The sequence below is a fragment of the Babylonia areolata genome, chromosome 16, assembly GCF_041734735.1.
Source record: "Babylonia areolata isolate BAREFJ2019XMU chromosome 16, ASM4173473v1, whole genome shotgun sequence".
In the NCBI taxonomy this organism is placed as follows: Eukaryota; Metazoa; Mollusca; class Gastropoda; order Neogastropoda; family Buccinidae; genus Babylonia; species Babylonia areolata.
The window spans coordinates 27,408,084-27,432,830 of NC_134891.1; the positions used below are offsets into that span (position 1 = coordinate 27,408,084).

The window sequence follows — 24,747 nt, forward strand, 5'->3', positions numbered from 1 at the left end:
CTTTGTGTGTGTGTGTGTGTGATAAGTGCGAATGAAAATGTTAGTTCCTGTTTTCCAACAATAAAAAAGAGAAGAAAATAAAAGAGTTGACAAAAGCACACAGTGAAAAGCACACACAGTTCGAAAACATGTCACTTGTATTATATGATAAAAAGAAAAAAAATGCATAAAACACAACATTAACTGGAAAAAAAAAATCAACTGATTTAACCCTCCCCTGCCACCCCACTCACTCTCTTTTTTAAAAAAAAAGAAAAAAAAAAGGGCAACACAAGATCTGACAAAGATGTCAAGCAATGTATGTTTTCCCAACTGGAGCTTGGAAACAACCGGAAAGTCCCCATGTTATCAACGTAGATCTCTGGAACACATGAATAACTCGGGCTTGCCATCTGATCTGGCTGCACTGTCAATATCAGCTCTCCTCACTGAAAACAGAGAAGTGACAATGAGTCATGCAGGTGTGTTGTCCAGTAAAAGGGTTCCAAGAGAATCATGGAAATCTGGGGGGAAAAAAAAGTCTTGGAAAAAGACTGTAATTGTAATTCTGTAATTGTACTTAAATAATCATTTAATTACACATACTTAACCATGACCCACCTGTGCAAACTACTATCCGCCTATGTGGAGAAAACGAAAGTAGCTACGGCCGATAACCTCCTGGAAGTAGGTAACCTCCCTTTTGCCCCCCTGACTAGCGCCCTCTTTTTCTGGCAGCCATCATGACTCCTGTTTCTGTGCTCTTGATACGGCTAAGGTTTTTTTTTGTATTTTCTGTCTGTCTGTCGATTCTCTGGCGTTCTTGTTTTTTGTCAAATTATGTCTCCAACCAGGTCACATAATTATATAGCTCGATTGGGCGATCGGGCTAAAATTAAATAATTTCAAATTCCACCCTCCAGCTACCCAGTTCCCCTAACTCACCATTCGTTGCCCTCGCCCCCCCTCTCTCTTTAGCGATTACACTCAAATGTGAAAATCGATATTCTAACAAAATGTCTACAATCACCAGTAAGTGTGACTGGACAATAAACAACAGTCATCATCATCATCCTCATCTTGGGGAAAACAGGAAGACCATTTCCAAGGCTGGAAACGTCGAGGAAATAAAATGTTTTACCCTGCATGTTCTGGCAAAAGTCTTGGAATTTTCATACCTTTCACAACACCTACAGTACTGAAGATTTTGCTTCCACACACACACACACACACACACAAAATTAAAGAAAGATGAAGAAAAACAAAGCCAGTCTAATTGATGAAAATTAAATGTCCAGACCTGTGTGGTCTTCTGTTGTTTGTTTTTTTGTTGCTTTTTTTCTGCAGCCGTGTTCAAACTCCACGTCTTGCTCTTCATATCACAATCTCTCAGTCTGTGTAGTAATTCTATTGCATACGTCTTTGTGCACACTTATATGTGGCTTTGTTTTTGTTTCTTGATTAAACACAGGGTTTTTTGGGCACCCCCCCCCCCCCCCCCCCCAAAGCATGGACTTTTGTTCGCCTAGACGTTGGGAACTCTCAAATAATTACTCATTTCATTACTTTACAAAACTGACCACCAAATCAAACTCATCTTTGTAATAATGCTAAATATTTACCTAGAGTAAGAAAAGGAAAATATGGAGGGGTAAAAAAAGCAAACATAAGAGAAATATTTTTTTTAAATATGAATATAATATAAACAAGAGAGGCAAGGCCTTCAAGACTCACTTGTGATAAATTAAGTCCCCTAGCATTAATTACAGAGTAATTTCCCTTTTTTACTATCTGCACCAAAACGTTTGCAAAATAAATAAAAATTCCATGCTTAGCAAAAGAAGTTCCTGTTTGAACAAAAAATGATAATAATGACTCCTCTTGTTGTTGTGTCAGAATAAGAGTCAAAGTGCCAAGTTTAGAGAATACAAAAAATATAAATATAACAGTAAATGCAGTTTGCATATAATTAGGCTTCTTTTTTTTATTTTTTTTGTGCCCATCCCAGAGGTGCAATATTGTTTTAAACAAGATGACTGGAAAGAACTGAATTTTTCCTATTTTTATGCCAAATTTGGTGTCAACTGACAAAGTATTTGCAGAGAAAATGTCAATGTTAAAGTTTACCACGGACACACAGACACACACACACACGCACACAGACAACCGAACACCGGGTTAAAACATAGACTCACTTTGTTTACACAAGTGAGTCAAAAACAACTCTGATTAAAGATGTAATTTTTCGTGTTTTTCAAACTACAATCTGCCTCTTCTACAGACATTTTACAGTGTACAGTCCAACTGTTCAGGGCCTTCTTGTTATATTTTAGTTACTACAGCAACACTGTCTTGGTGACTTACAACAGTTAAAAAAAAGATTTATCAATGAAGTGAACAGTTAAAAAATAATTATACAGACTGTCAAGAGTACTGATAAACTTAGGGATGGTCATCTTTTGAATGTAAATCTGAATTTTAACTTAATTATGAAATTTCTGTTATACATACTGGTTTGTTGGTTTTTTTCCTCCAGATAATCATCATACATACCCATCTTCTTCTCGTAGGCGGCATAAACTCTCTGTCGTATCTGTCATGATACTGTTGGTCGTAGAAATCTGTCCTATGGTCATAGCCGCTCCTGTGGGCGAAGCGGTCGTTCCGGTACCCCGAGTCCATAGCATCGTATAGCGCCATCTGGAAACAGCACCCACTCTAACCGACACTCTCACGTCATAATAATGCTACATATGGAAAAAAGTTTCTGCCATCAGTTTTGCGCTCGTACATCAAGAGGAAAAGAAAGTGTGAAATGAAATGACCTTTCAATTATGTTCAATGTTGTGCAACTATTTTGAGCCAAAGGTGTTGGAAAAGAGATAGCATAAATGACATTACTGGGAAAAAAAAAAAAGGAAGTGACAGACCTCAAACCTGGCAGTCATATTTTTGTTTGCGTATATACGGTTTCATTCATATGCCAAAAGGTTAAAGATCCATAGCACACTTTTACGGCCATCAGTACAGTCAATTCATATCCACTGTGTCAAGGTCTTGGCACAGGAAGCGCAGCCTAATCCTCCCCTTCCACCGTATTAACCTTCCCCAACCAAAGTCAGGAACCCATTCACACCTGGCCCATGTGAGGAAAACCAAAGTGTCTTTCCCAAAGACACAACACAAGGCTGAAACAGGGGATCGAACCTTTATCACTGGATCACTCCTCTTTTGCAACATCTCCACTGGCTCCCTGTCTCACACCGAATAAAGTACAAGATCAGCACTCTGTGTTATAGATGCATTCACAAAACTGCCCCTTCCTATCTCTGCAGCTGCCTTCACCTCCACACTCCGTCTCGCTCACTACGATCGGCTTCAGATTCACTCTGTTTATGCATACCCAGATTCAAACACTTGACTGCTGGCCGCCGTTCTTTCTCTGTTTCTGGACCTTGCGATTGGAATGAACTTCCTCTTTCGCTTCGTCAAGTCTCCACACTCAGCTCTTTCAAGTCTGGCCTTAAAACCCACCTCTTCCCAAAATAGCCTCCCTTGCCTGCCTGTCCTTGTCTTTAGTTTCTACAGTTTTAGAGTTATGCATGCGTGTGAATGACTGGTGCGAAAGCGCTTTGATTTGTCTCTGCACAAGATCCAGCGCTATATAAATACCATTATTATTACTATTATTATCAGAAGTCAAACGCCTTATCGATTCTGCCACAACGCCCACAGTTTCATTTATTTGCCTACTCTGCGGTTTGACTTTGAACACAGTGAACAATGCAAAGCTGCAGACTTGACAGTCTTCAATTTACACACGTTCACAGTCGTCTTTTTCACCCTGAACTGTTCACGGGGGCACCCTACAATACAATGGTTCACCAGATTCTTCAATGTCTTGTCTGTCGTGTGTCAAAGCCTGGGTCTCTGAAAATGGTTTTCCTGTCCATTCTGCAATGTTGTCAGTTCATCACTTTCTCTATCTCTCTCGCTCTTTTTTTTGAGGAAATTTTCTATCCAAAATTACGTTTAAGTAACATTACCGTGACCCACTAGTGCAGACTCCGGCAGGGGTCTGACATTCCTGTCCTGTGCAAACTACTATCCGCCTATGTGAAGAAAACGAAAGTAACTACGGCCGATAACCTCCCGGAAGTAGGTAACCTCCCCTTTGCCCCCCTGACCAGTGCCCTCTTTTTCCGGCAGCCATCATGACTCCAGTACCCGTGCTCTTCATAAGTTTTTTCGTATTTTCTGTCTGTCTGTCGATTCTCTGGTGTTCTTGTTTTTTGTCAAATTGTCTTTTTTTTTTCACTTTTTTTCCCCCAATTCCCCTTGTTTCCATGAAAGAATATAAGGCTATAAGGCTTATAAAGAAGGCTAGCAGGAAAAACTCTCTCAGTCAAAACATTTACTGTTACTTAAACATTAATTTCCCCAAGTTTATGAGAATCAAGGAGAGAGGGTGAGAAACAAATTGTGTCCAGATATGTGAGACAGGCAAAGAATTAATGCTGGCATGAATAATGGTATTGCATGAGCGAGAATGTGTGTGTGCGTTCGCACACAGGCATTTATGTTGTGTGATCAAGAATGTGTGAGTGTGTGTGCGTGTCAATGTGCACAGAAGTGTATGTGTATGTGTCTGTGTGCATCGATATGTATACATATGTGTGTGAGAGTGTTGCCAGGACTGCAGGCATGCCCCCTCACCTCTTGCATCATGTCCATCTCTCTCCCTGTGGATCTCCTTGGGGCATGTCGGTCATCCATCTCATGGTACCCACCCCAACCTCTTGGACTGGTCAACTCTGCAACAACCAAAATCTGTTTCAAAAGTTTGGGACAGCTGTTTATTAAGTAAAAAAAAAAAAAAAAAAAAAATCCATGTGACTGCCAGAAGAAAATCATTAGTTTGGGATATATATACATGTTAAAGCAGCCAGGATAGAATCTATCGTAAAGGTTTGGGAAAGGTATTTATTGCATCAAAATATCCTTTCAACAGCCAGGAAAGAACCCATTTCAAAGATTCTGGATGGCCATTCATTGCATCAAAGCATCCTTTTAACACCTTGGGGAGAATTCATCTCAAAGATTTGGGAGAGGTATTCATTACCTCAAAATATCCTTTCAACAGCCAGGAAAGAATCAAAGGTTTGAGACAGTCATTCGTCACAGCAAGACATTCTTGTAAAACTCAGGGGAGAATCCATTTCAAAAGTTTGGGACAGCTATTAATTACATCAATATATCCCTGCAACAATTGTATTGTATTGTATTTCTTTTTATCACATCAGATTTCTCTGTGTGAAATTCGGGCTGCTCTCCCCAGGGAGAGCACGTCGCTACACTACAGCGCCACCCATTTTTTTGTATTTTTTCCTGCATGCAGTTTTATTTGTTTTTCCTATCGATGTGGATTTTTCTACAGAATTTTGCCAGGAACAACCCTTTTGTTGCCGTGGGTTCTTTTACGTGCGCTAAGTGCATGCTGCACACGGGACCTCAGTTTATCGTCTCATCCGAATGACTAGCGTCCAGACCACCACTCAAGGTTTAGTAGAGGGGGAGAAAATATCGGCGGCTGAACCGTGATTCGAACCAGCGCGCTCAGATTCTCTTGCTTCCTAGGCGGACGCGTTACCTCTAGGCCATCACTCCTATTTTGGATTGCCAATCATGACATCAAAATGTCGCTTTGACAGCCAGGGGAGAATCCATTTCAAAGGCCAGGACTTCTGATAATTAAAACATCTTGGGAATCCACAAGACTGTTACCATAATTTTAGGGGGTCTTAGACTACCTTCAGAAGGTCACTCCCAACACCTAAAATATGCACTGCCACGCAAACAAAGGCAGGTATATCTTTTAGTCACATTCATCTTGGTTTCTGGCCCAACAAATGGACACATGCATCACTCTCAGACAAGAAACGTTGCTTGCATTTTCACGTGGAAACAGTGATTAAAAGAAAGGAATAATAGGGAAGCAAGGGAAGGGGAGGGAAGGAGGGGAACCTTCAGCAGGCAAAGGGAAACAACTCTTCCTCATAGCAGATTGGATCTCAGTGTCAAACTGAAGCTCTAAAGCTCTGTATGTGTTTGTCCTAGAAATTTTTAGAACATCCAAGGGACCCACTCAATGAACAAGATGTACGTCCTTTCCTTTTTCAAAGCATGGGGGACACAAATATGTATCCATTGGTTTTATCAGAAGCCCACCATGTTTTTAACTCGCTCCAGATGACGGAATGCATGAGCATTCCTATATAAAATGTGCTCGGATTCGAACGATGGTATGGAATAGCATTTTCCAAGAATAAAAATCCATCACACGCTGTACACATGATTTTGTGATTAGCCAACCACAGTGCGCTATTCTGGGTCACTCCACAACCAAATGGTATGATTGGCCAGCCTGTAATGTGTAGCCTGTCTCGCACACATGCTGAAGTCACTGACCGGTCGCCTGCTCGTGTGTCAGCCTGTTAGCAAAATGGCGTCTGAAGCGGGTTCTTCTCAAAATGTTGAGGAGTGAACAAGGCAGCGACGGCAATGTTTTAGTATTGCTAAAGTACTTGAAATGCTACAAACTGAAGGGGTAGACATCGAAGAGGTGGATGATGATGAAGAAGAAAGTGAATTATGTGTAGAAAGCAAGCAAGGGTATGGTGATTTGGGGTGGAAAATTGGCATTATTTTCTACGTAATGGCAAAACTGTAAAAATGAGATGAGAATTTTTTTTTTTTTAATTTTTTTTTTTTATGTAACAGCCACACACGTAATAGACCAGTTCTGAAAGTTTCATTTTCTTATTCTGTGTTTTGTATTTTTTGTAATTTTTTTTCCAAATCCTTACAAATGGGCTGTCGGTGGGGAAAAGCAAGGGAGAAAACTTGCCGTCCAGAGTGAGTTGACACAGTCTATTCATTTTATCAAATGTCCTTACAACGGCCAGAAATCTGAAGTGAAACCCATATTGAAGCTATTTTGCACTTGGGTGTCATTGCAACATAGACTGATATATCTATATCTATCTAAATACATACAGACCAAAAGAAAAAGAAGAATTTTTTTTCCCCCTGGAACTTCTCTTCTTTAGACTTGGCCCACTCTGCATTTCAAAAACCAGATATGCACACACACACAAACACACACACATAGCGATACACAGTAAAGTCAGAAACATGTCAATAATGATCACAAATCCCTCCCACATATAAATCCGCCAAGGTGGTTGCGATTTTTGTGTAGAGTGTTCCTATTCTGTTATATTTTACTCATGTGATGTTCCTTAAGCATCACTATACTTCAATGAAAGACGCAATAGAAATAACCTATTATTATTATAATTAATGTCAGTGTGGCACACCTACCCCTGCGTGGTGGTGGTGCTTCTCGGCCTCCACTCCCTGGTGGCGCTCCCAATAGTCCCCTTCCTCCTCTCGCTGGTGGTACTCCTCTCGTCCCTCTTCCTCCTCTCATGAACACTCGGCTTCTGATCACTCCCCCCCTCCCCACCACCGCCGCCCCCCGCCCACCCGGAGGTGGTGCCCCTCTGCCCACCCCTCCCCCTCTTCCTCCTCCTCCACGGGCCGCCACCCCCCTTCCTCTGTTGGGGGCTCCTCTCCCCGCCAGTCCCGCTCTGGTGGCAGCTGATGCTGCCCCTCTCTGGGCCCACGCCCTGGCCCGCTGGGTCCGGCTCCGGGGGCTGGGCGCTTGCCTCCGGTTCATCCACATCTGGGCCACAGGCTCCAGCTGTGGCTCCTCCCGCGCCTTCTTGGCGTTTGTGGCGCTGAAGGCGGGGCTGTCCGGTTTCCGTTTGACACCCTTCATCACCTTTTCATTGGCTGTTAACAGAAAATAAATAAATAAATAAACAAATAAACAAACAAGAGAGGCAAGGCCTTCAAGACTCACTTGTGATAAATTAAGTCCCCTAGCATTAATTACAGAGAAATTTCCCTTTTTTACTATCTGCATCAAAATGTTTGCAAAATAAATAAAAATCCATGCTTAGCAAAAGAAGTTCCTGTTTGAACAAAAAATGATAATAATGACTCCTCTTGTTGTTGTGTCGGAATAAGAGGTCAAAGTGCCAAGTTTAGAGAATACAAAAAATATAAATATTACAGTAAAAGCAGTTTGCATATAATTAGGCTTCTTTTTTATTTTTTTGTGCCCATCCCAGAGGTGCAATATTGTTTTAAAGAACATGACTGGAAAGAACTGAATTTTTCCTATTTTTATGCCAAATTTGGTGTCAACTGACAAAGTATTTGCAGAGAAAATGTCAATGTTAAAGTTTACCACGGACACACAGACACACACACGGACACACACACAGACAACCGAACACTGAGTTAAAACATACTCACTTTGTTTACACAAGTGAGTCAATAAACCAACAACAACTGAACACCACCACAGCATGTCTTTAACTGTATAACCCAAAATTATAACTATACAATGTGTTTTCTGTGGGAAACAGAGCATGTTTCATTTGAAAGAAACAAACACCACCACATAATGACTTCAACTGCATCCCAAAGATTATAATTATTCAATGTGTTTTCTGTGGCAAACAGTGCATGTTTCATTTGGGAAAAAAACCCCAACAAAACCACAAAACGACTTTATCTACATATCCCAAAGATTACATATACCTGTGTTCACACTGTGCAAAGCAGTGCAGGAGTGCACCTGTCTACTAAAGAACATATAACATCTGACGGCCAACACTCTTTGAGGTCAGCAGTATGCAGAGGAAAAAAAAAAAAGCTGCGTCAGTACTAAGTACACAAAAACTGCTGTAGCTTCTCTATTTGTGAGAATTTATGCATGCAATTACACAGTCTGATGTATAATGTGTATTTTCACTAGGAAATAAAACAAAAGGAAACACACTGCTATTCGTTAAGGTGGTTTTTAATTTGTTTGTTTTTTTCAATTAGTACACATTTATATATTTGGTGAATATTTTGTACATAAACTCACAAGAACTAAGACACGGGAAAAAAAAAAAAAAAAAGGGAGCAATCAGTCTCAGTCTCTTTTTTATCAAATTTATCTTTCTCAGTATCATCATACATAATTTCCTCGAGCACGTCCACCGCTGACTTCCTTGAAAAGGGCTGGAAGGCGTGGAGTTGCCATACTGAAGAAGGCTAGTTTCAATTCTCGAGGAGAGAAAAGACAATTTCACGAGAACTATTTTCTCAGGGAGCTGGAAAAGGGAAGCAAATCACTTTTATGAAGAACCTTTCCTGAGACTTGTCAGCCGCCTTTGACACGACAGACCATTCAATCCTTCTTTCCCATCTTTATTTTACGTTTGGCATCAATGGCACTGTTCTCAACTGGTTCAAATCTTATCTCACTGATCGATTCCAGTCTGTCATCGTCGATAATTTCCAGTCTGAACATGTTAAAATCAAACACGGAGTCCCACAGGGATCTGTTTTAGGCCCAGTTCTCTTCACACTATACACTGCTCCTCTTGCTGAAATTATCAACCACCACAATGTTAGTCATCATTCCTATGCTGATGACACTCAACTTCAGACGAGTGATACCCCTGAAAATTTGTCCTCGTTCTTGCAAGAAACATCTGAATGCTTCCTGGACATTAAAAACTGGATGACTCTAAATTAGTTACAGAACGCAGACAAAACCGAAACCATGATCACAGGAACTAAACAAAAACTCTCTTCCATCACAGCTGACAAAATCAACTTGGCAGTACATCCATCCCTCTTTCCAGCTCAGTCAGGAACCTTGGTGTTGTCCTTGACAACACACTGTCCATGCAAAAAATTTATCAGTCAGACATGTCAATCCTGCTACTGTCAATTGCGACGCATCAGTTCCATTCAGAAATATCTGTCCACCGATGCAACATCTAGACTTGTCATTTCTCTCATTCTCTCTCGCCTTGACTACTGTAACTCCCTATTGTCTGGTTTGCCTGCTTCATCCATTTAGTCCCTTCAGCGCATACAAAGCTCTGCTGCCCAACTCGTCCTCAGAAAGAAAAGATCAGAGCATATCACTCCTATTTTGCAACATCTCCATTGGCTCCCTGTCTCACACAGAATAAAGTATAAGATCAGCACTCTAATGTTATAAATGTATTCACAAATCTGCCCCTTCCTATCTTTGTGGCTGCCTTCACCACTACATTCCATCTTGCTCTTTACGATCGGCTTCGGATCCACTCTGTTTACACATACCCAGATTCAAACATTCCACTGTTGGACGCTGTTCTTTCTCTGTCTCTGGACCTTGCGTTTGGAATGAACTTCCTCTTTTGCTTCATCAGGTCTCCGCACTCAGCTCTTTCAAGTCTGGCCATAAAACCCACCTCTTCACAAGATAGCCTCTCTCCCCTACCTCTTCACTGTCTTCAGTTTCTTCAGTTTTAGAGTTATGCATGCGTGTGAATGACTGGTGTGAAAGCGCTTAGATTTGTCTCTGCACAAGATTCAGCGCTATATAAATACCATCATTATTTTATTATTAGCCAATCGACATCAGTCAGTGGTTCTCCCCCCTTCCAAAACACACACAAATATTTGATGAAATATGCTAATCTGGAGGAGACAGGCATCAGAGAAGGCTCCAAGAGCTCTGGAAATTTAACAAAACAGGCAATCAAGGGGTTAACTCACTCCGGACGACGGAACGCTATGACGGTTTCGACAATTAAAAATTTTTCTGCGTTTTCCTCATGGGGTAGCATAACAATCGCAGCTACACCGGGCATTGTGAACGTGTCAAGGGTCGAATGGAAAGTTTCTTCATGAGATTCTGTAACAACACACTCCACACCGAGCCAGCGAGTTCAGGACCCCACACGACAAGCTAATCTGCATATGTATTGAAAATGGCGTCGCAGGCGACACAAGTGGAAATTTTTGGAGCAAACTAGATCACAACAGCGATTTTCACCGCTGCTGAAGTGATTGAAATGCTTCAAACTGAAGGTTTCGACATCGACGAGGATGATGAAGACATTGAATAAAGTGTCTGCAGTGAAGAAAGCTACCAGCAAGTCGGTACTAATAGTGATTCAGCTTCTGAGAGCAGTGAAGAGGGACGGGGGTGGGCGTTCACACGACGTGAGGAGAGGGGTCAGTAAGTCAAGTACAGTGAGTTTCATTCAGTTATTTTTTATGTTTTGTATTTTTTGTGATTTTTTTTTCTTAACCCTAACAAATGGGTCGTCTGTAGGGAAAAGCAAGGGAGAGAACTATTCATCCGGAGTGAGTTAAATGTCTCTTTGTTAACAAGATGAACCAATTCTGTTTTAGCTGGCTTCATCACCCATTCAGAATTGAAAATAGAGAGAGAGACACACAAGAAATGTTTCAATGTCAAATGCAAACTCCGCTTACCTTCTCTTCTCTCTTGCTCATAGTCAGCGTGTTTCTTCTTCGCATCTGTGTGAAGAAAGCATGAGACAGTAACATGACAGACAGATGATGACATCTGTGTGAAGAAAGCATGAGACAGTAACATGACAGATGATGACATCTGTGTGAAGAAAGCATGAGACAGTAACATGACAGATGATGACATCTGTGTGAAGAAAGCATGAGACAGCAACATGACGGACAGATGATGACATCTGTGCCAAGAAAGCAGGAGACAGTAACATGACAGATGATGACATCTGTGCGAAGAAAGCATGAGACAGTAACATGACAGACAGATGATGACATCTGTGTGAAGAAAGCATGAGACAGTAACATGACAGACAGATGATGACATCTGTGTGAAGAAAGCATGAGACAGTAACATGACAGACAGATGATGACATCTGTGTGAAGAAAGCAGGAGACAGTAACTTGACAGACAGATGATGACATCTGTGTGAAGAAAGCATGAGACAGTAACATGACGGACAGATGATGACATCTGTGTGAAGAAAGCAGGAGACAGTAACATGACAGACAGATGATGACATCTGTGTGAAGAAAGCATGACAGTAACATGACAGATGATGACATCTGTGCGAAGAAAGCATGAGACAGTAACATTTCAGACAGATGATGACATCTGTGCCAAGAAAGCATGAGACAGCAACATTTCAGACAGATGATGACATCTGTGCGAAGAAAGCATGAGACAGTAACATGACAGACAGATGATGACATCTGTGCGAAGTAAGCATGAGACAGTAACATGACAGACAGATGATGACATCTGTGCGAAGAAAGCATGAGACAGTGACATGACGGACAGATGATGACATCTGTGCGAAGAAAGCATGAGACAGTAACATGACAGACAGATGATGACATCTGTGCGAAAAAAGCATGAGACAGTAACATTTCAGACAGATGATGACATCTGTGCCAAGAAAGCATGAGACAGCAACATGACGGACAGATGATGACATCTGTGTGAAGAAAGCATGAGACAGTAACATGACAGACAGATGATGACATCTGTGTGAAGAAAGCATGAGACAGTAACATGACAGACAGATGATGACATCTGTGTGAAGAAAGCATGAGACAGTAACATGACGGACAGATGATGACATCTGTGTGAAGAAAGCAGGAGACAGTAACATGACAGACAGATGATGACATCTGTGTGAAGAAAGCATGAGACAGTAACATGACGGACAGATGATGACATCTGTGTGAAGAAAGCATGAGACAGTAACATGACAGACAGATGGGACATGAATGATCTATATATATATATATATCAGAAAAATAGACCAATGCCTGATTTGCCATACTGAAATCTGAAGTAAAACATGACCTCTGACAAAAGCTGTAAGTGTAACTTTACTTTTCACATGCTGTCAATTTCATTTTGAGACCTTCTGAATACTAGGCATCTGATTGGTCAATAATGTTTCAGAATGTGGAGTGTCTATTGGCCCATTTGACAATGAGCAGTGGGAAGGCTGAAACTATATATATATATATATATATATATATATATATATATATATATATATATAAAAGAAAAGAAGAAGAAAGAATAAATAAAAGTCACAAAATCATACATGTGTATCATTTCTGAGTATAATAATTCAAGCATAAGTGCGGTAGATTATAAAATTGTGTAAAGTGTGATACACTGTAGTCAAACTAGTCTGCGCCATCAGAAGCAGTCTTGTAAAGTAAATCCTATACCGCCAAAATTTGAAAATAATATATCCTTTTTTTGAATGTGGCAAAGCCTTCATGAACCAAGTGATTCCTGCCCATTCAAAAATAACAACAACACTACCATCAATTTTTTTTTTTTTCGGAGTAGCTGACAGTATTCCAAGGCAAAGAGGCTGAAGAGAAAGACCCAAAATCAGACAGACAGACAGACGGACAGACAGACCAGCGTCAGACTTCACCTGTGCGCAGTGTGAGAGAAACTGTCCCTCCCAAACTGGCCTACCAAGCCACACCAAACACTGTTTCAAACCACCACCCACAGCACAGCTCAACTCCACAGTATCCCAACATTGTTGGATGCCTATGAATCTAGCGACACTGATTACAGACACATATCCTTACCATAAAGTTTTCCCAGAGTCGTTGACATCTCGACATCTTTGTAGTTGACCAGAATTCCCTCAAAGAGTTCCATGTACACCTGAGCACCCAAGGGAGAACTTACCTGGAACGTGGCAGTGCTGAAATCCAGACAAGACATTTTTTTAAAAAACATTTCTAAAAAAAAGAACTGTTTGTCTTCTTAGTGAAATTTAGAAAATATAATAATAAACAATGAAAGCTACACCTCAAATCCTGAACAAATGTGAAACTGGTGAAAGTGATCAAAGACCCACACCTGAGGTACAAAATTCATTCTCAGCGTCAACTGTACAGCAGTCTTGCACTAGCTGTGTAGAAAAACTGGTACCCCTTTTTTGATTAAATGCTATCTTTGCCCAGTAACTTTAAGAAAACAAACAACACCCCTCCACCCCCCCCTCCAAAAAAAAGAATAAATAAAATAAAAAGAAACTGACCATGTGCCATCTTCTGCTTTCTTCCGATGCACCATTTCTGACAACATGATGGCCTGCAGGACGTTGTCTGGAACTTCCTCTGGCACTTTGCTGAGAAAGATCTGGTTGTCTTCCGGCTGTAAGGTGTAACCTGGATGTTGACCACACAAGGAGTCAGAGTTTCAGTTGAACACTAAGGTGAAAAAACAGACCCTCACACAAGTGGATTTGGATAGCAGAAAAATCCTAGCCATGGAAATGAGGTTTTATCGCAAAATACTAAACACTGACCTTATCTATCACAGAATCAATGAACAAGCGGTGCTGAACCACTGGTAAGAAACAAAGCACAGACTATGCTCTGGAGGAGTCTCAGTCAGTCGGTACAGCATTATCCACAAACTGTGGAATGATATGGATAGTTATATAGCGCCTATCCTCGGTCGAAAACCAAGCTCTAAGTGCTTTACAAAAACTCGGGGTCATTTGAACAGACAACAACACAGGGCCGTACATGGAATAATAAAGCAGGGTTCGAATTTAGCAGGTGCCCGGGTGCAAATGCTACAAAAAGTTGGCTGAGGCACACAAATTTTCTGTTGAGAGTGCCCAGTTTGGCACTCAAAAACTGATAGAGGCGAACGAAAACTAATTAAAAGACACACCTAGAAAGCAGTCGATCTTCTTCTTCTTCTTCTGTGTTCACTCGTATGCACACGAGTAGGCTTTTACGTGTATGACCGTTTTTACCCCGCCATGTAGGCAGCCATACTCCATTTTCGGGGGTGTGCATGCTGGGTATGTTCTTGTTTCCATAACCCACCGAATGCTGACATGGATTACAGGATCTTTAACGTGCGTATTTGATCTTCTGCTTGCATATACACACTAAGGGGGTTCAGGCACTAGCAGGTCTGCACATATGTTGACCTGGGAGACCCTTTACCCACCAGGCGCCGCCACCGTGATTCGAACCCGGGACCCTTAGACTGAGAGTCCAACGCTTTAACCACTTGGCTATTGCGCCCATCAAGCAGTCGATCGAAATGCAAAGTGTCGTCTGCTGCAGCTCGCTTCGCAGAGCAGCATCTTTGCGCACACACTATCGGATGTTGACATTCATGGCGCGTTTCCCATCTTCAATGTTAAGAGAAAGGCTCCCGAAACAGAGATGAAAGCTCAGGATGACAAAGAGAACAAACAGCAGGAGTACAAATCATAGCGCCAACGTATGTACAATGAAGCCTGGCAGAAAGACTTTCCTTGGCACACCGTTGAAACGAAGGGCGATTTTATTTCATTTTATTATGCTGGCACCCAAACCCACAACTGGGCACTCAAATGTTTTGTCCACTGCGCCCGACTGGCACTCCAAAAATAAGTTAAATTCGAAGCCAGTAAAGTTTAACATGGTGAGTGAGTGCGTGCGTTTTACAAATATCTGGGGGAAAAAAGAAAAAAACAGCAACAACAACAAAACCACCACCACCATATTACTTTTTCACACATTTCAAAAACAGCAAATGAAACCACTACCTGTAGGGAGGAGCGGCCCGGAGGTTTAACATGGACACACACATACATGCATCAACAAAGCAAGATGAACAGACATTCTCTTTGTCAACAAACATATGCCAAAAATGGAACGAAAAAAAAAAAAAAGAAAGATGATGAAAGGAGAAATGCAAGATGAAAAAAAAAAAACAATTACCGTCTTCATGTCTGAATGCAGGTGGCTTCACTGGTTTTAAACGGACTGCAAAGTTGACTGCACAACAAACAACAGGATCCTTAAATAAACATTTTTTACTATTACCTTAGGTACTTACAAGCAATGTGTCAGAAGCCTACCAAGAGTATAATTAATTAACAATGTTCCTTTCAATAACCTACCATGACCATCATTAACTGCGACCCTTTCAATAATTTACCATGACTTTCATTAATTGTGTCTCTTTCAATAACCTTTTTGAGTATCATTAACTGTCTCTGTCAATAAACTGCCATGAGTATCATTAATTAACAATGTCTCTTTCAATAACCTACCACGAGTATCATTAATTAACAATGTCTCTTTCAATAACCTACCACGAGTATCATTAATTAACAATGTCTCTTTCAATAACCTACCATGAGTATCATTAATGAACAATGTCTCTTTCAATAACCTACCAGAGTATCATTAATTAACAATGTCTCTTTCAATAACCTACCATGAGTATCATTAACAATGTCTGAATGTGACCATTTCCCTATCATTAACAAACCTTGAGTATAGCTGACTAGGTCCCTTTCATTAACTTGAGTATCATTAACTATGACTCTTTCAATAACCTACCAGGACTATCATTAACTATGGCCCTTCCCATAACCTACCACGACTATCGTTAATTATGTCCCTTTCTATCTGACCTTCCTTAACAATTCAGAATCAGACGCTTCATTTTCCCTTCTTTCGTGTGTTATAATAATAGGGAAGGTTGGCCTAATTGTAAATAATCCAGTCAAAGCAACCAGCTCAACATATATGTATTGTACAGACAACAGGTACAATTATCAAATGAGGCTCTTCTGTTTTTGAAGGCTTTCTCCGATTGGTTGCACCAGGAAAAGTTTGTCTACTTCTTTTTTGAAATAGCAGGGATGCCTGTGAAGAAATGCAAACAGGCAGTCTGTTTGAGTACACTTGGACAATTAAAACAGAAGCAGGTTTTCAACTTATTACACATAGCATATTATTGGAACATCGCACCAGACCGTTGTTGGTTTTGATCACACATACAGACACACACATGAACACCTTTAAACACACACACCCTACACCACACACAAGCACACCCTTTTGAGAGTGCTCAGTGACTGTGCAACTTTCTTTGCAAACAGACTCACGTCAAAATACCCTATGGTCTAATTGCAAAAGACAATATTTTGGAGATTCCTGTCAAAACTGACATTCTGATCTGTCACCAACATACTTTCTTAATTTCTCTCAACACTGGTAATGCACAATTCATTCAACATATCCAATAAAAATCAGCTATTTTAAACTTTGTCAAAGTTCAAGTCCTGGTGAACGTCTTGCTTGCTTCCCTTGATTTTAGGATTGTGACAACATGTTTGTGAACTTGGTAGAAAATGGTGCGTGAAGATAAGAAAGAGCACAGAAATAGCTAACGTTTGACTGATTCTTGGGAAATGAACATTCATTAAAGCATCAGAATGATATCGAGAAGCAGATGTTGAATATTCTTCTGGCAAACATTGCTTTGAAAAACTGACACTGGTCAAAGACGGAACAGTTTCAATTTCAAGGTGTTAAAGCAGGCAGACTAATCCACAATATTGTATTTGTATTTCTCTTTTTGTCACAACAGATTTCTCTGTGTGAAATTCAGGCTGCTCTCCCCAGGGAGACCGCGTCGCTACACTACACAGCGCCACCCATTTTTTTGTATTTTTTCCTGCATGCAGTTTTATTTGTTTTTCCTGTAGAAGTGGACTGAATTTTGCCAGGAACAATCCTTTAGTTGCCGTGGGTTCTTTTAAGTGTGCTAAGTGCAAGCTGCACACTGGACCTTGGTTTATCGTCTCATCCAAATGACTAGCATCCAGACCATCACTCAAGGTATAGTGGAGTGGGAGAAGATATCGGCGGCTGGGCTGTGATTTGAACTGGTGCACTCAGATTCTCTCGCTTCCTAGGCGGACGTGTTACCTCTAGGCCATCACTCTACGTTATATATATATATACATATGCTACACTACATCTGCTCTAATTTTTTTTTTAAGGCAGATGTCTATCCAGCATATAAACACAATGCCTTGTTTGAGCCTTGAGAACCTACTCTAGGTCTGCATAAAGCATTAAAATAAATGAAATGTAACTGACATAAACAAAATGAATACATTATTAAATAAAACAAGATAAAACATGAAACGACGAAATGAAAGTGAGGTAATCTGTCTCGGAATACCCTGGACAGTCTCCCAAAAGATGCTTCATGTAACAGTTGGTTCAAATAATCTTTTAATTGTTCTGTGACTGTACACATAATTACAATACAAGCAAAGACAAAAAAAAAAAAAAAAAAAAAAAGCATCAACAATCTTAAAGCTTATACTGTGCTCACATGTTGTACTTCAGTTTTGACTACCGGTAGTCAGCTGATGAACCGTATTGTCATCAATATCAAATAACTTGTTAAAAAAAAACAGGAAGTGAAGAAATAAAACCAATGAATAAACAAATAAGTATGATAATACTACTATGATATCAGCATGAAATAAAATTCACAGTATCCACAGGTATCACTTAATGAAACAGAAACCAGAGAAACAGTTTCCTTCTGACAAAGTCATTCATTTATCAGCACTTTGATGCTGCTTTGATTTGATCAACTATAAGTAGCCAGATGTTAGCCTTGGCAATACACATATCTACCTTTAGTTTAATATTATCAGCATAATCCGAAAATGATGACAGTTTTTTGGGTGTTTTTTTTTTTTCTCTTTTTTTTTCTCTTTTTTTTCTTTCTTTCTCCTTTTTTTCTCTTTTTAGGGGGGAAGTGGCAGCTTACCTTGCATACCAGGCCCCTCCTCTGGTTTTATCACTGTAGGTTTTGTGCCTTCTTCCTCCACCTTCTCCTCCTCCTCCTCTTTCTTCTCTACCTCTGCCTCAGTCTGCGCCCCATCTTCAGTCTCTTTCGTCTCTCCCTCCGTTTTCGCTGGTTTCGGACTGACCTCCTGCGTAGAAAGGTTCTTCAGCTCAAAGCGAAGTCTGTTCTTTTTGGAAAAGTTGGCCTCGCGAATGATCTTCATGACATCCACCAAGCTGCTGTCAGTCACGTTCATCTCCATCATCCTGGAAACGAAGAAGCAAGTGCTTGTCAGTCCCACTCAGCCGGTCCCACTGGGCCAGAAGGTCCATCCCCATTCCTTCACCTGAGAAGGTCCATCCCCTTTCCTTCACCTGAGAAGATCCACCCCCTTCCTTCACCTGAGAAGGTCCACCCCCTTTCTTTCTTTCCTTCACCTGAGAAGAGCCACACATTTCCTTCACCTGAGAAGATCCACACATTTCCTTCACCTGAGAAGGTCCATCCCCTTTCCTTCACCTGAGAAGGTCCACCCCCTTTCTTTCTTTCTTTCACCTGAGAAGATCCACACATTTCCTTCACCTGAGAAGGTCCACCCCCTTTCTTTCTTTCTTTCACCTGAGAAGATCCACACATTTCCTTCACCTGAGAAGGTCCATCCCCTTTCCTTCACCTGAGAAGGTCCATCCCCTTTCCTTCACCTGAGAAGATCCACCCCCTCCTTCACCTGAGAAGATCTACCCCTTTCCTTCACCTGAGAAGATCCACCCCTTTCCTTCAGCTGAGAAGATCCACCCCCTCCTTCATCTGAGAAGATCTACCCCTTTCCTTCACATGAGAAGATCCACCCCTTTCCTTCAGCTGAGAAGATCCAAAAATCCACCCTTTTCCTTCACCTGAGAAGATCCACCCCCTTTCCTTCACCTGATAACATCCACCTCTTTCCTTCACCTGAGAAGAGCCACCCCTTTCCTTCACCTGAGAAGATCCACCCCCTCCTTCACCTGAGAAGATCCACCCTTTTCCTTCATCTGAGAAGATCCACTCCCTTTCCTTCACCTGAGAAGATCCACCCCCTTTCTTTCTTTCCTTCACCTGAGAAGATCCACCCCTTTCCTTCATCTGAGATCCACCCCTTTCCTTCACCTGAGAAGATCCAAGCCCTTTTCCTTCACATGAGAAGATCCACCCCTTTCCTTCATCTGAGAAGATCCACCCCCTCCTTCATCTGAGAAGATCTACCCCTTTCCTTCACCTGAGAAGATCCAAGCCCTTTTCCTTCACATGAGAAGATCCAAAAATCCACCCCATTTCCTTCACCTGAGATGATCCACCCTTTTCTTTCACCTGAGTAGATCCAAACCCTTTTCCTTCACCTGAGAAGATCTACCCCTTTCCTTCCTTTCCTTCACCTGAGAAGATCCACCCCTTTCCTTCACCTGAGAAGATCCACCCCTTCCTTTCCTTCACCTGAGAAGATCCACCCCTTTCCTTCACCTGAGAAGATCCACCCCTTCCTTTCCTTCACCTGAGAAGATCTACCCCTTTCCTTCATTTGAGAAGGTCCACCCCCATTCCTTCACCTGAGAAGATCCACCCCTTTCCTTCACCTGAGAAGATCCACCCCTTCCTTTCCTTCACCTGAGAAGATCTACCCCTTTCCTTCATTTGAGAAGGTCCACCCCCATTCCTTCACCTGAGAAGATCCACCCCTTTCCTTCACCTGAGAAGATCCACCCCTTCCTTTCCTTCACCTGAGAAGATCCACCCCTTTCCTTCACCTGAGAAGATCCACCCCTTCCTTTCCTTCACCTGAGAAGATCTACCCCTTTCCTTCATTTGAGAAGGTCCACCCCCATTCCTTCACCTGAGAAGATCCACCCCTTTCCTTCACCTGAGAAGATCCACCCCTTCCTTTCCTTCACCTGAGAAGATCCAACACTCTCCTTCACCTGAGAAGATCCAACACTCTCCTTCATCTGAGAAGATCCACTTGCCTCCTCCAAATCAAGAGCCAAATTCAAGCATTCATTTGCAGCTAGTCAAATGCAGCAAAAAACACGTGCTGAGAATGCAGCTTTAAGTCTGGACTGTATGTACTATTTTCGTCTTTTGCACATTCTTAAAATACACCTGTTTCTTTGTCATACTGACATTAAATAACACTGTAATAGAATTCACAGTGCTCTGAAACTGAGCACTGGTATACTGAGCATCTGCATATATTATTAATCATACTGCACACCATCATGTGAAAATGACATGCTGTCTGCTGCTCAAAACTTTGGTCACCTGCATCATGATGGCTTCTTACTATTTTTACAGACCCAACCTGTACATGAAACTAATGTGAATAAATAAAAATGACAAGTTCTCTTTTGATAAAAACCTACCAAATGTCCAACTTTCAAAAGGAACAAGCAAACAACCAACTGCTGTCTCATATTTTTTTTGTGTTTATATATATATATATATATATATATATTTTTTTTTTTTTTTTTTTTTTTTTTTTTAAATAAACAAATTATTTCAGCACTTTACATTTTATGTCATACAGCATTATTTACATGAAGCTGACAACACTGATGATCATGACGTTGATAATGACGACGACAGCAATCATTGCAAGGACAGTATTGAAGCTGATGATGATGGCAAACAGCAATGCTAATGATGACGACTATAACAGTGACGACACCACTGATGATGATGACCACGATGACAATTAACAGTGACTCACTGCAACAATGACGACGACGACGACAACAACAATGACAAAGACGACAGCAATGATGATGATGATGATGTTGACAACCAGGGCATCAACAGCAATAACGACGGCAATGACGACGCACAGAAAACTCACCCCGCTGTGGCTGCTTGCTGCGGTTTGATGTAGACTTTCTCATTGGGCAGCCAGGGGATGTCCTTGTCCTCCACAGTTTTCTCCCAGGCACCTGTCTCCAGGTGGGAGCCCAGGTGCTGGGACATGCGGTACTCAAAGAGGCTGCTCTTCTTGATCAGGACCTGGAAGACGTCTCTCAGGCCGGAGATGTCGCAGAACATAATGGGGCACACCCGCATTCGCCACATGTCTGCAGCAAGCAAAAAAAAAAAAACAAAAAAAAAATCCTGATCTTTTGGTGCTCACAGAACAGGCTAGCCAGCCTTACAGGGCTGTTTCTGTGGGCTGAAAATTTTCTTCAGATCATCTTCTCCATATTTTCCCCCACCCAATTTCATCTTACTAAAGACTAACAGTAAAGAAGACTTGGAAGTATAGAACCGGAATAAAACATAACAAAATAAAAACAAGTATAAAAAAAAAAAAAAAAAAAAAAAATATATATATATATATATGTATATATATATATATATATATTATATTATATTATATTATATATATATATATATATATATATATATAACCCATCTGGAAGTGGAAAAGAAAATTAGGCACAGATACAATCACACTCATGCACATAAACCTAAGACATCCCTCTAACACTGACCATTACTTAAATAATTCTTAATCAGGGGATTAGAAGGAAAAAAGTCCGAGGATCACACCAAAAAAAACCAAAAACAAAAACAAAAACTGTCAAAGTCTGTTGAAAATAAACAATTATACATAATACTCAAAATTACATTTTATAAAATTATTGCTATATACAGCAAGCACACAAAACCAAAAATTGCTAACAAGCACTGATTTTTTTTTTAACCCATCCTAGACACAAAAGATTACATCATAAGAGCCCAAACATCAAGTTCTGTAATAGAAAAAAAAAAGTGTTAAACTTAAAGGCATTCTAAAAAAATAAATAAATAAATAAAATAAAATAAAACTGGAAAAAAAGTAAATGCGCCAGCACGACTAAAAATAAGAAATAAATAAAGAGGGTGACAACAAAAAGGAACCAACGCCCTTCAGAAAAACAATCTCAACTACGAGCACTCGGCTCAGATACAACTTCAGTGCAGTGAGGCCATGATACAGAAATTAAGGTTACAGTTCAAGTTGCAGCAGTAACATGCACACTGTTTCACTGAATTTGACTGAACCACAAAATGTGTTCAAATCCAAAGGATACAGTGCGATTAACAAAACACACTGGGTGCATGCTTGTCTTTCAAATTTTGGGTGATGTGGCAGGTGGTCAGTGTTCTGAATTTGAGCTATGTGGGTGAAGAAAAGAAAATGTAGACCTGTATGTAACTGTATGTCACCGTCCATACTTCGTTCCTCTCATTCTCTCTTGCCTTGACTACTGTAACTCTCTATTGTCTGGTTTGCCTGCTTCATCCATTCAGTCCCTTCAGCGCATACAAAACTCTGCTGCCCGACTCGTCCTCAGAAAGAAAAGATCTGAGCACATCACTCCTCTTTTGCAACATCTCCACTGGCTCCCTGTCTCACACCGAATAAAGCACAAGATCAGCACTCTATGTTATAGATGCATTCACAAAACTGCCCCTTCCTATCTCTGCGGCTGCCTTCGCCTCTACACTCCACCTCGCTCACTACGATCGGCTTCGGATCCACTCTGTTTACGCATACCCAGATTTAAACACTCAACTGCTGGACGCCGTTCTTTCTCTGTCTCTGGACCCTGCGATTGGAATGAACTTCCTCTTTCACTTCGTCAAGTCTCCACACTCAGCTCTTTCAAGTTTGGCCTTAAAACCCACCTCTTCCCAAAATAGCCTCCCTTTCCTGCCCTCCCTTGCCTGCCCTCCCTTGTCTTTGGTTTCTACAGTTTTAGAGTTATGCATGCGTGTGAATGACTGGTGCGAAAGCGCTTTGATTTGTCTCTGCACAAGATTCAGCGCTATATAAATACCATTATTATTATTATTATAAAAACCTCTAAAAAAAAAACAAACAAACCCAAAACAAGGAGTGTATCATGAGCAAGCAAGCAAATTTTCAAGATATCTTACTGCGAGTACTGAACCACAGCATGGAAACATACCTTTCAATGCACCTTCCACTACCGCCTCTTCCTGCTGCTCTTCCGCAGGACTGCTGTCATTCAGCACAGTTTCACCACCCTCAACATCCTCAGTGCTGGTCTCTCCTGGAGCGTCCTGCCCAGTGTGAGGATCCACGTCCGATTCTTCCACTTCCATGATCTGGGCATCAGCACCTGTGGCTTCAGCAACGCTCTCAACTGACTGTTCTTCCATCGTCGTGCCTGGCGTCTGTAGAGTCTCTCCTTCCATTTCTTACCTGAGGCTGCAAAAGATGAAAAATAAAGGTGGGCTGTTCAAATTCATTTAACTTCATTTGTTTTTCTTTTGCAGGAATATAATAATAATAATAACAACAATAATAATAATAATGTACATTTATATAACGCCCTTTCTAAGAGCTCAGGGCGCTTTACATGAAAGAAAAATATTACGTTACATAAAACATTCATGACCACTCTTTCTCATCAACCCCCCACTCCCTGTCCCCGCCCCCACACACTCTCACTCCCTTTCCCATTCTTCATACATGAGCTGACATGGTTATTTTTGGATAACAAGGAAGCTGAGAGTGCTTACTGATAAGTTTTTAAAAAGATGAGCGATTTTTTCACTCTGAAGGACAGTAATCATACCAGGGGACACCCACTAAAACTAATGAAGACATTCATCTAATCAAACCTTTTCTCACACTTTTTTACTAACATGGTTGTTAACTTCTGGAATAATCTGCCCAGTAACAGTCACTGCAGGTACATAACAGTTTTAAGAATTTACCAGATGAACACTGGAAGGATTATGGATTCCAAGTTAATTTCTCCATAGGAAGCTACCCATAACATTAGTAACTGCGCACTCGCATATAAAGATTAAAAATTAAAAAAATAAATACATATAAAAAAATTAAAGTCAAAACAGATCAGCCAAAGGCTGATAAAACCTAAAACTAGTAGCCTAAATGCCGTGACAATTGATATGATAAACGAAAGTGGTCGCATTTATTAGCCAGTGTTGAACTGCATGATTGCGTCCCTAACTTGATGCAACAATGGCTAAAATATCGTATAAAACAAGAGTGCCCAGTATGACTTACGCGTATTAATCAGACAAAACTGTAACCATCAAAACACGATATTTTAGTTGGAGGTACCTGTACTTCAAACCGCGTGAAAGACATACAGGCAAAGTTACCCAGACTAGCCGAAATCAAACCATTTGGG

The 24,747-nt window shown here is 40.9% G+C and overlaps 1 protein-coding gene across 2 annotated transcripts; it reads right to left on the bottom strand.

The window, feature by feature from the left end:
- Positions 1 to 253: 253 nt before the first annotated feature.
- LOC143291278 (uncharacterized) lies at positions 254 to 24,747 on the bottom strand. 2 transcript variants are annotated; one of them, XM_076601119.1, is made up of 12 exons: positions 24,678 to 24,747; positions 23,530 to 23,792; positions 21,420 to 21,648; positions 18,536 to 18,819; positions 15,670 to 15,726; positions 13,980 to 14,109; positions 13,522 to 13,640; positions 11,383 to 11,427; positions 7,363 to 7,836; positions 4,696 to 4,793; positions 2,533 to 2,679; positions 254 to 428 (listed from the first exon to the last, which is right to left on the bottom strand). In XM_076601119.1, exons 2-12 carry the CDS (start codon positions 23,777 to 23,779, stop codon positions 426 to 428), a joined length of 1,836 nt encoding a protein of 611 aa, XP_076457234.1. In that variant the 5' UTR covers positions 23,780 to 23,792; positions 24,678 to 24,747; the 3' UTR covers positions 254 to 425. The 2 variants fall into 2 exon arrangements, with proteins under 2 accessions (XP_076457234.1, XP_076457233.1); XM_076601118.1 differs by having other exon boundaries at positions 24,621 to 24,718.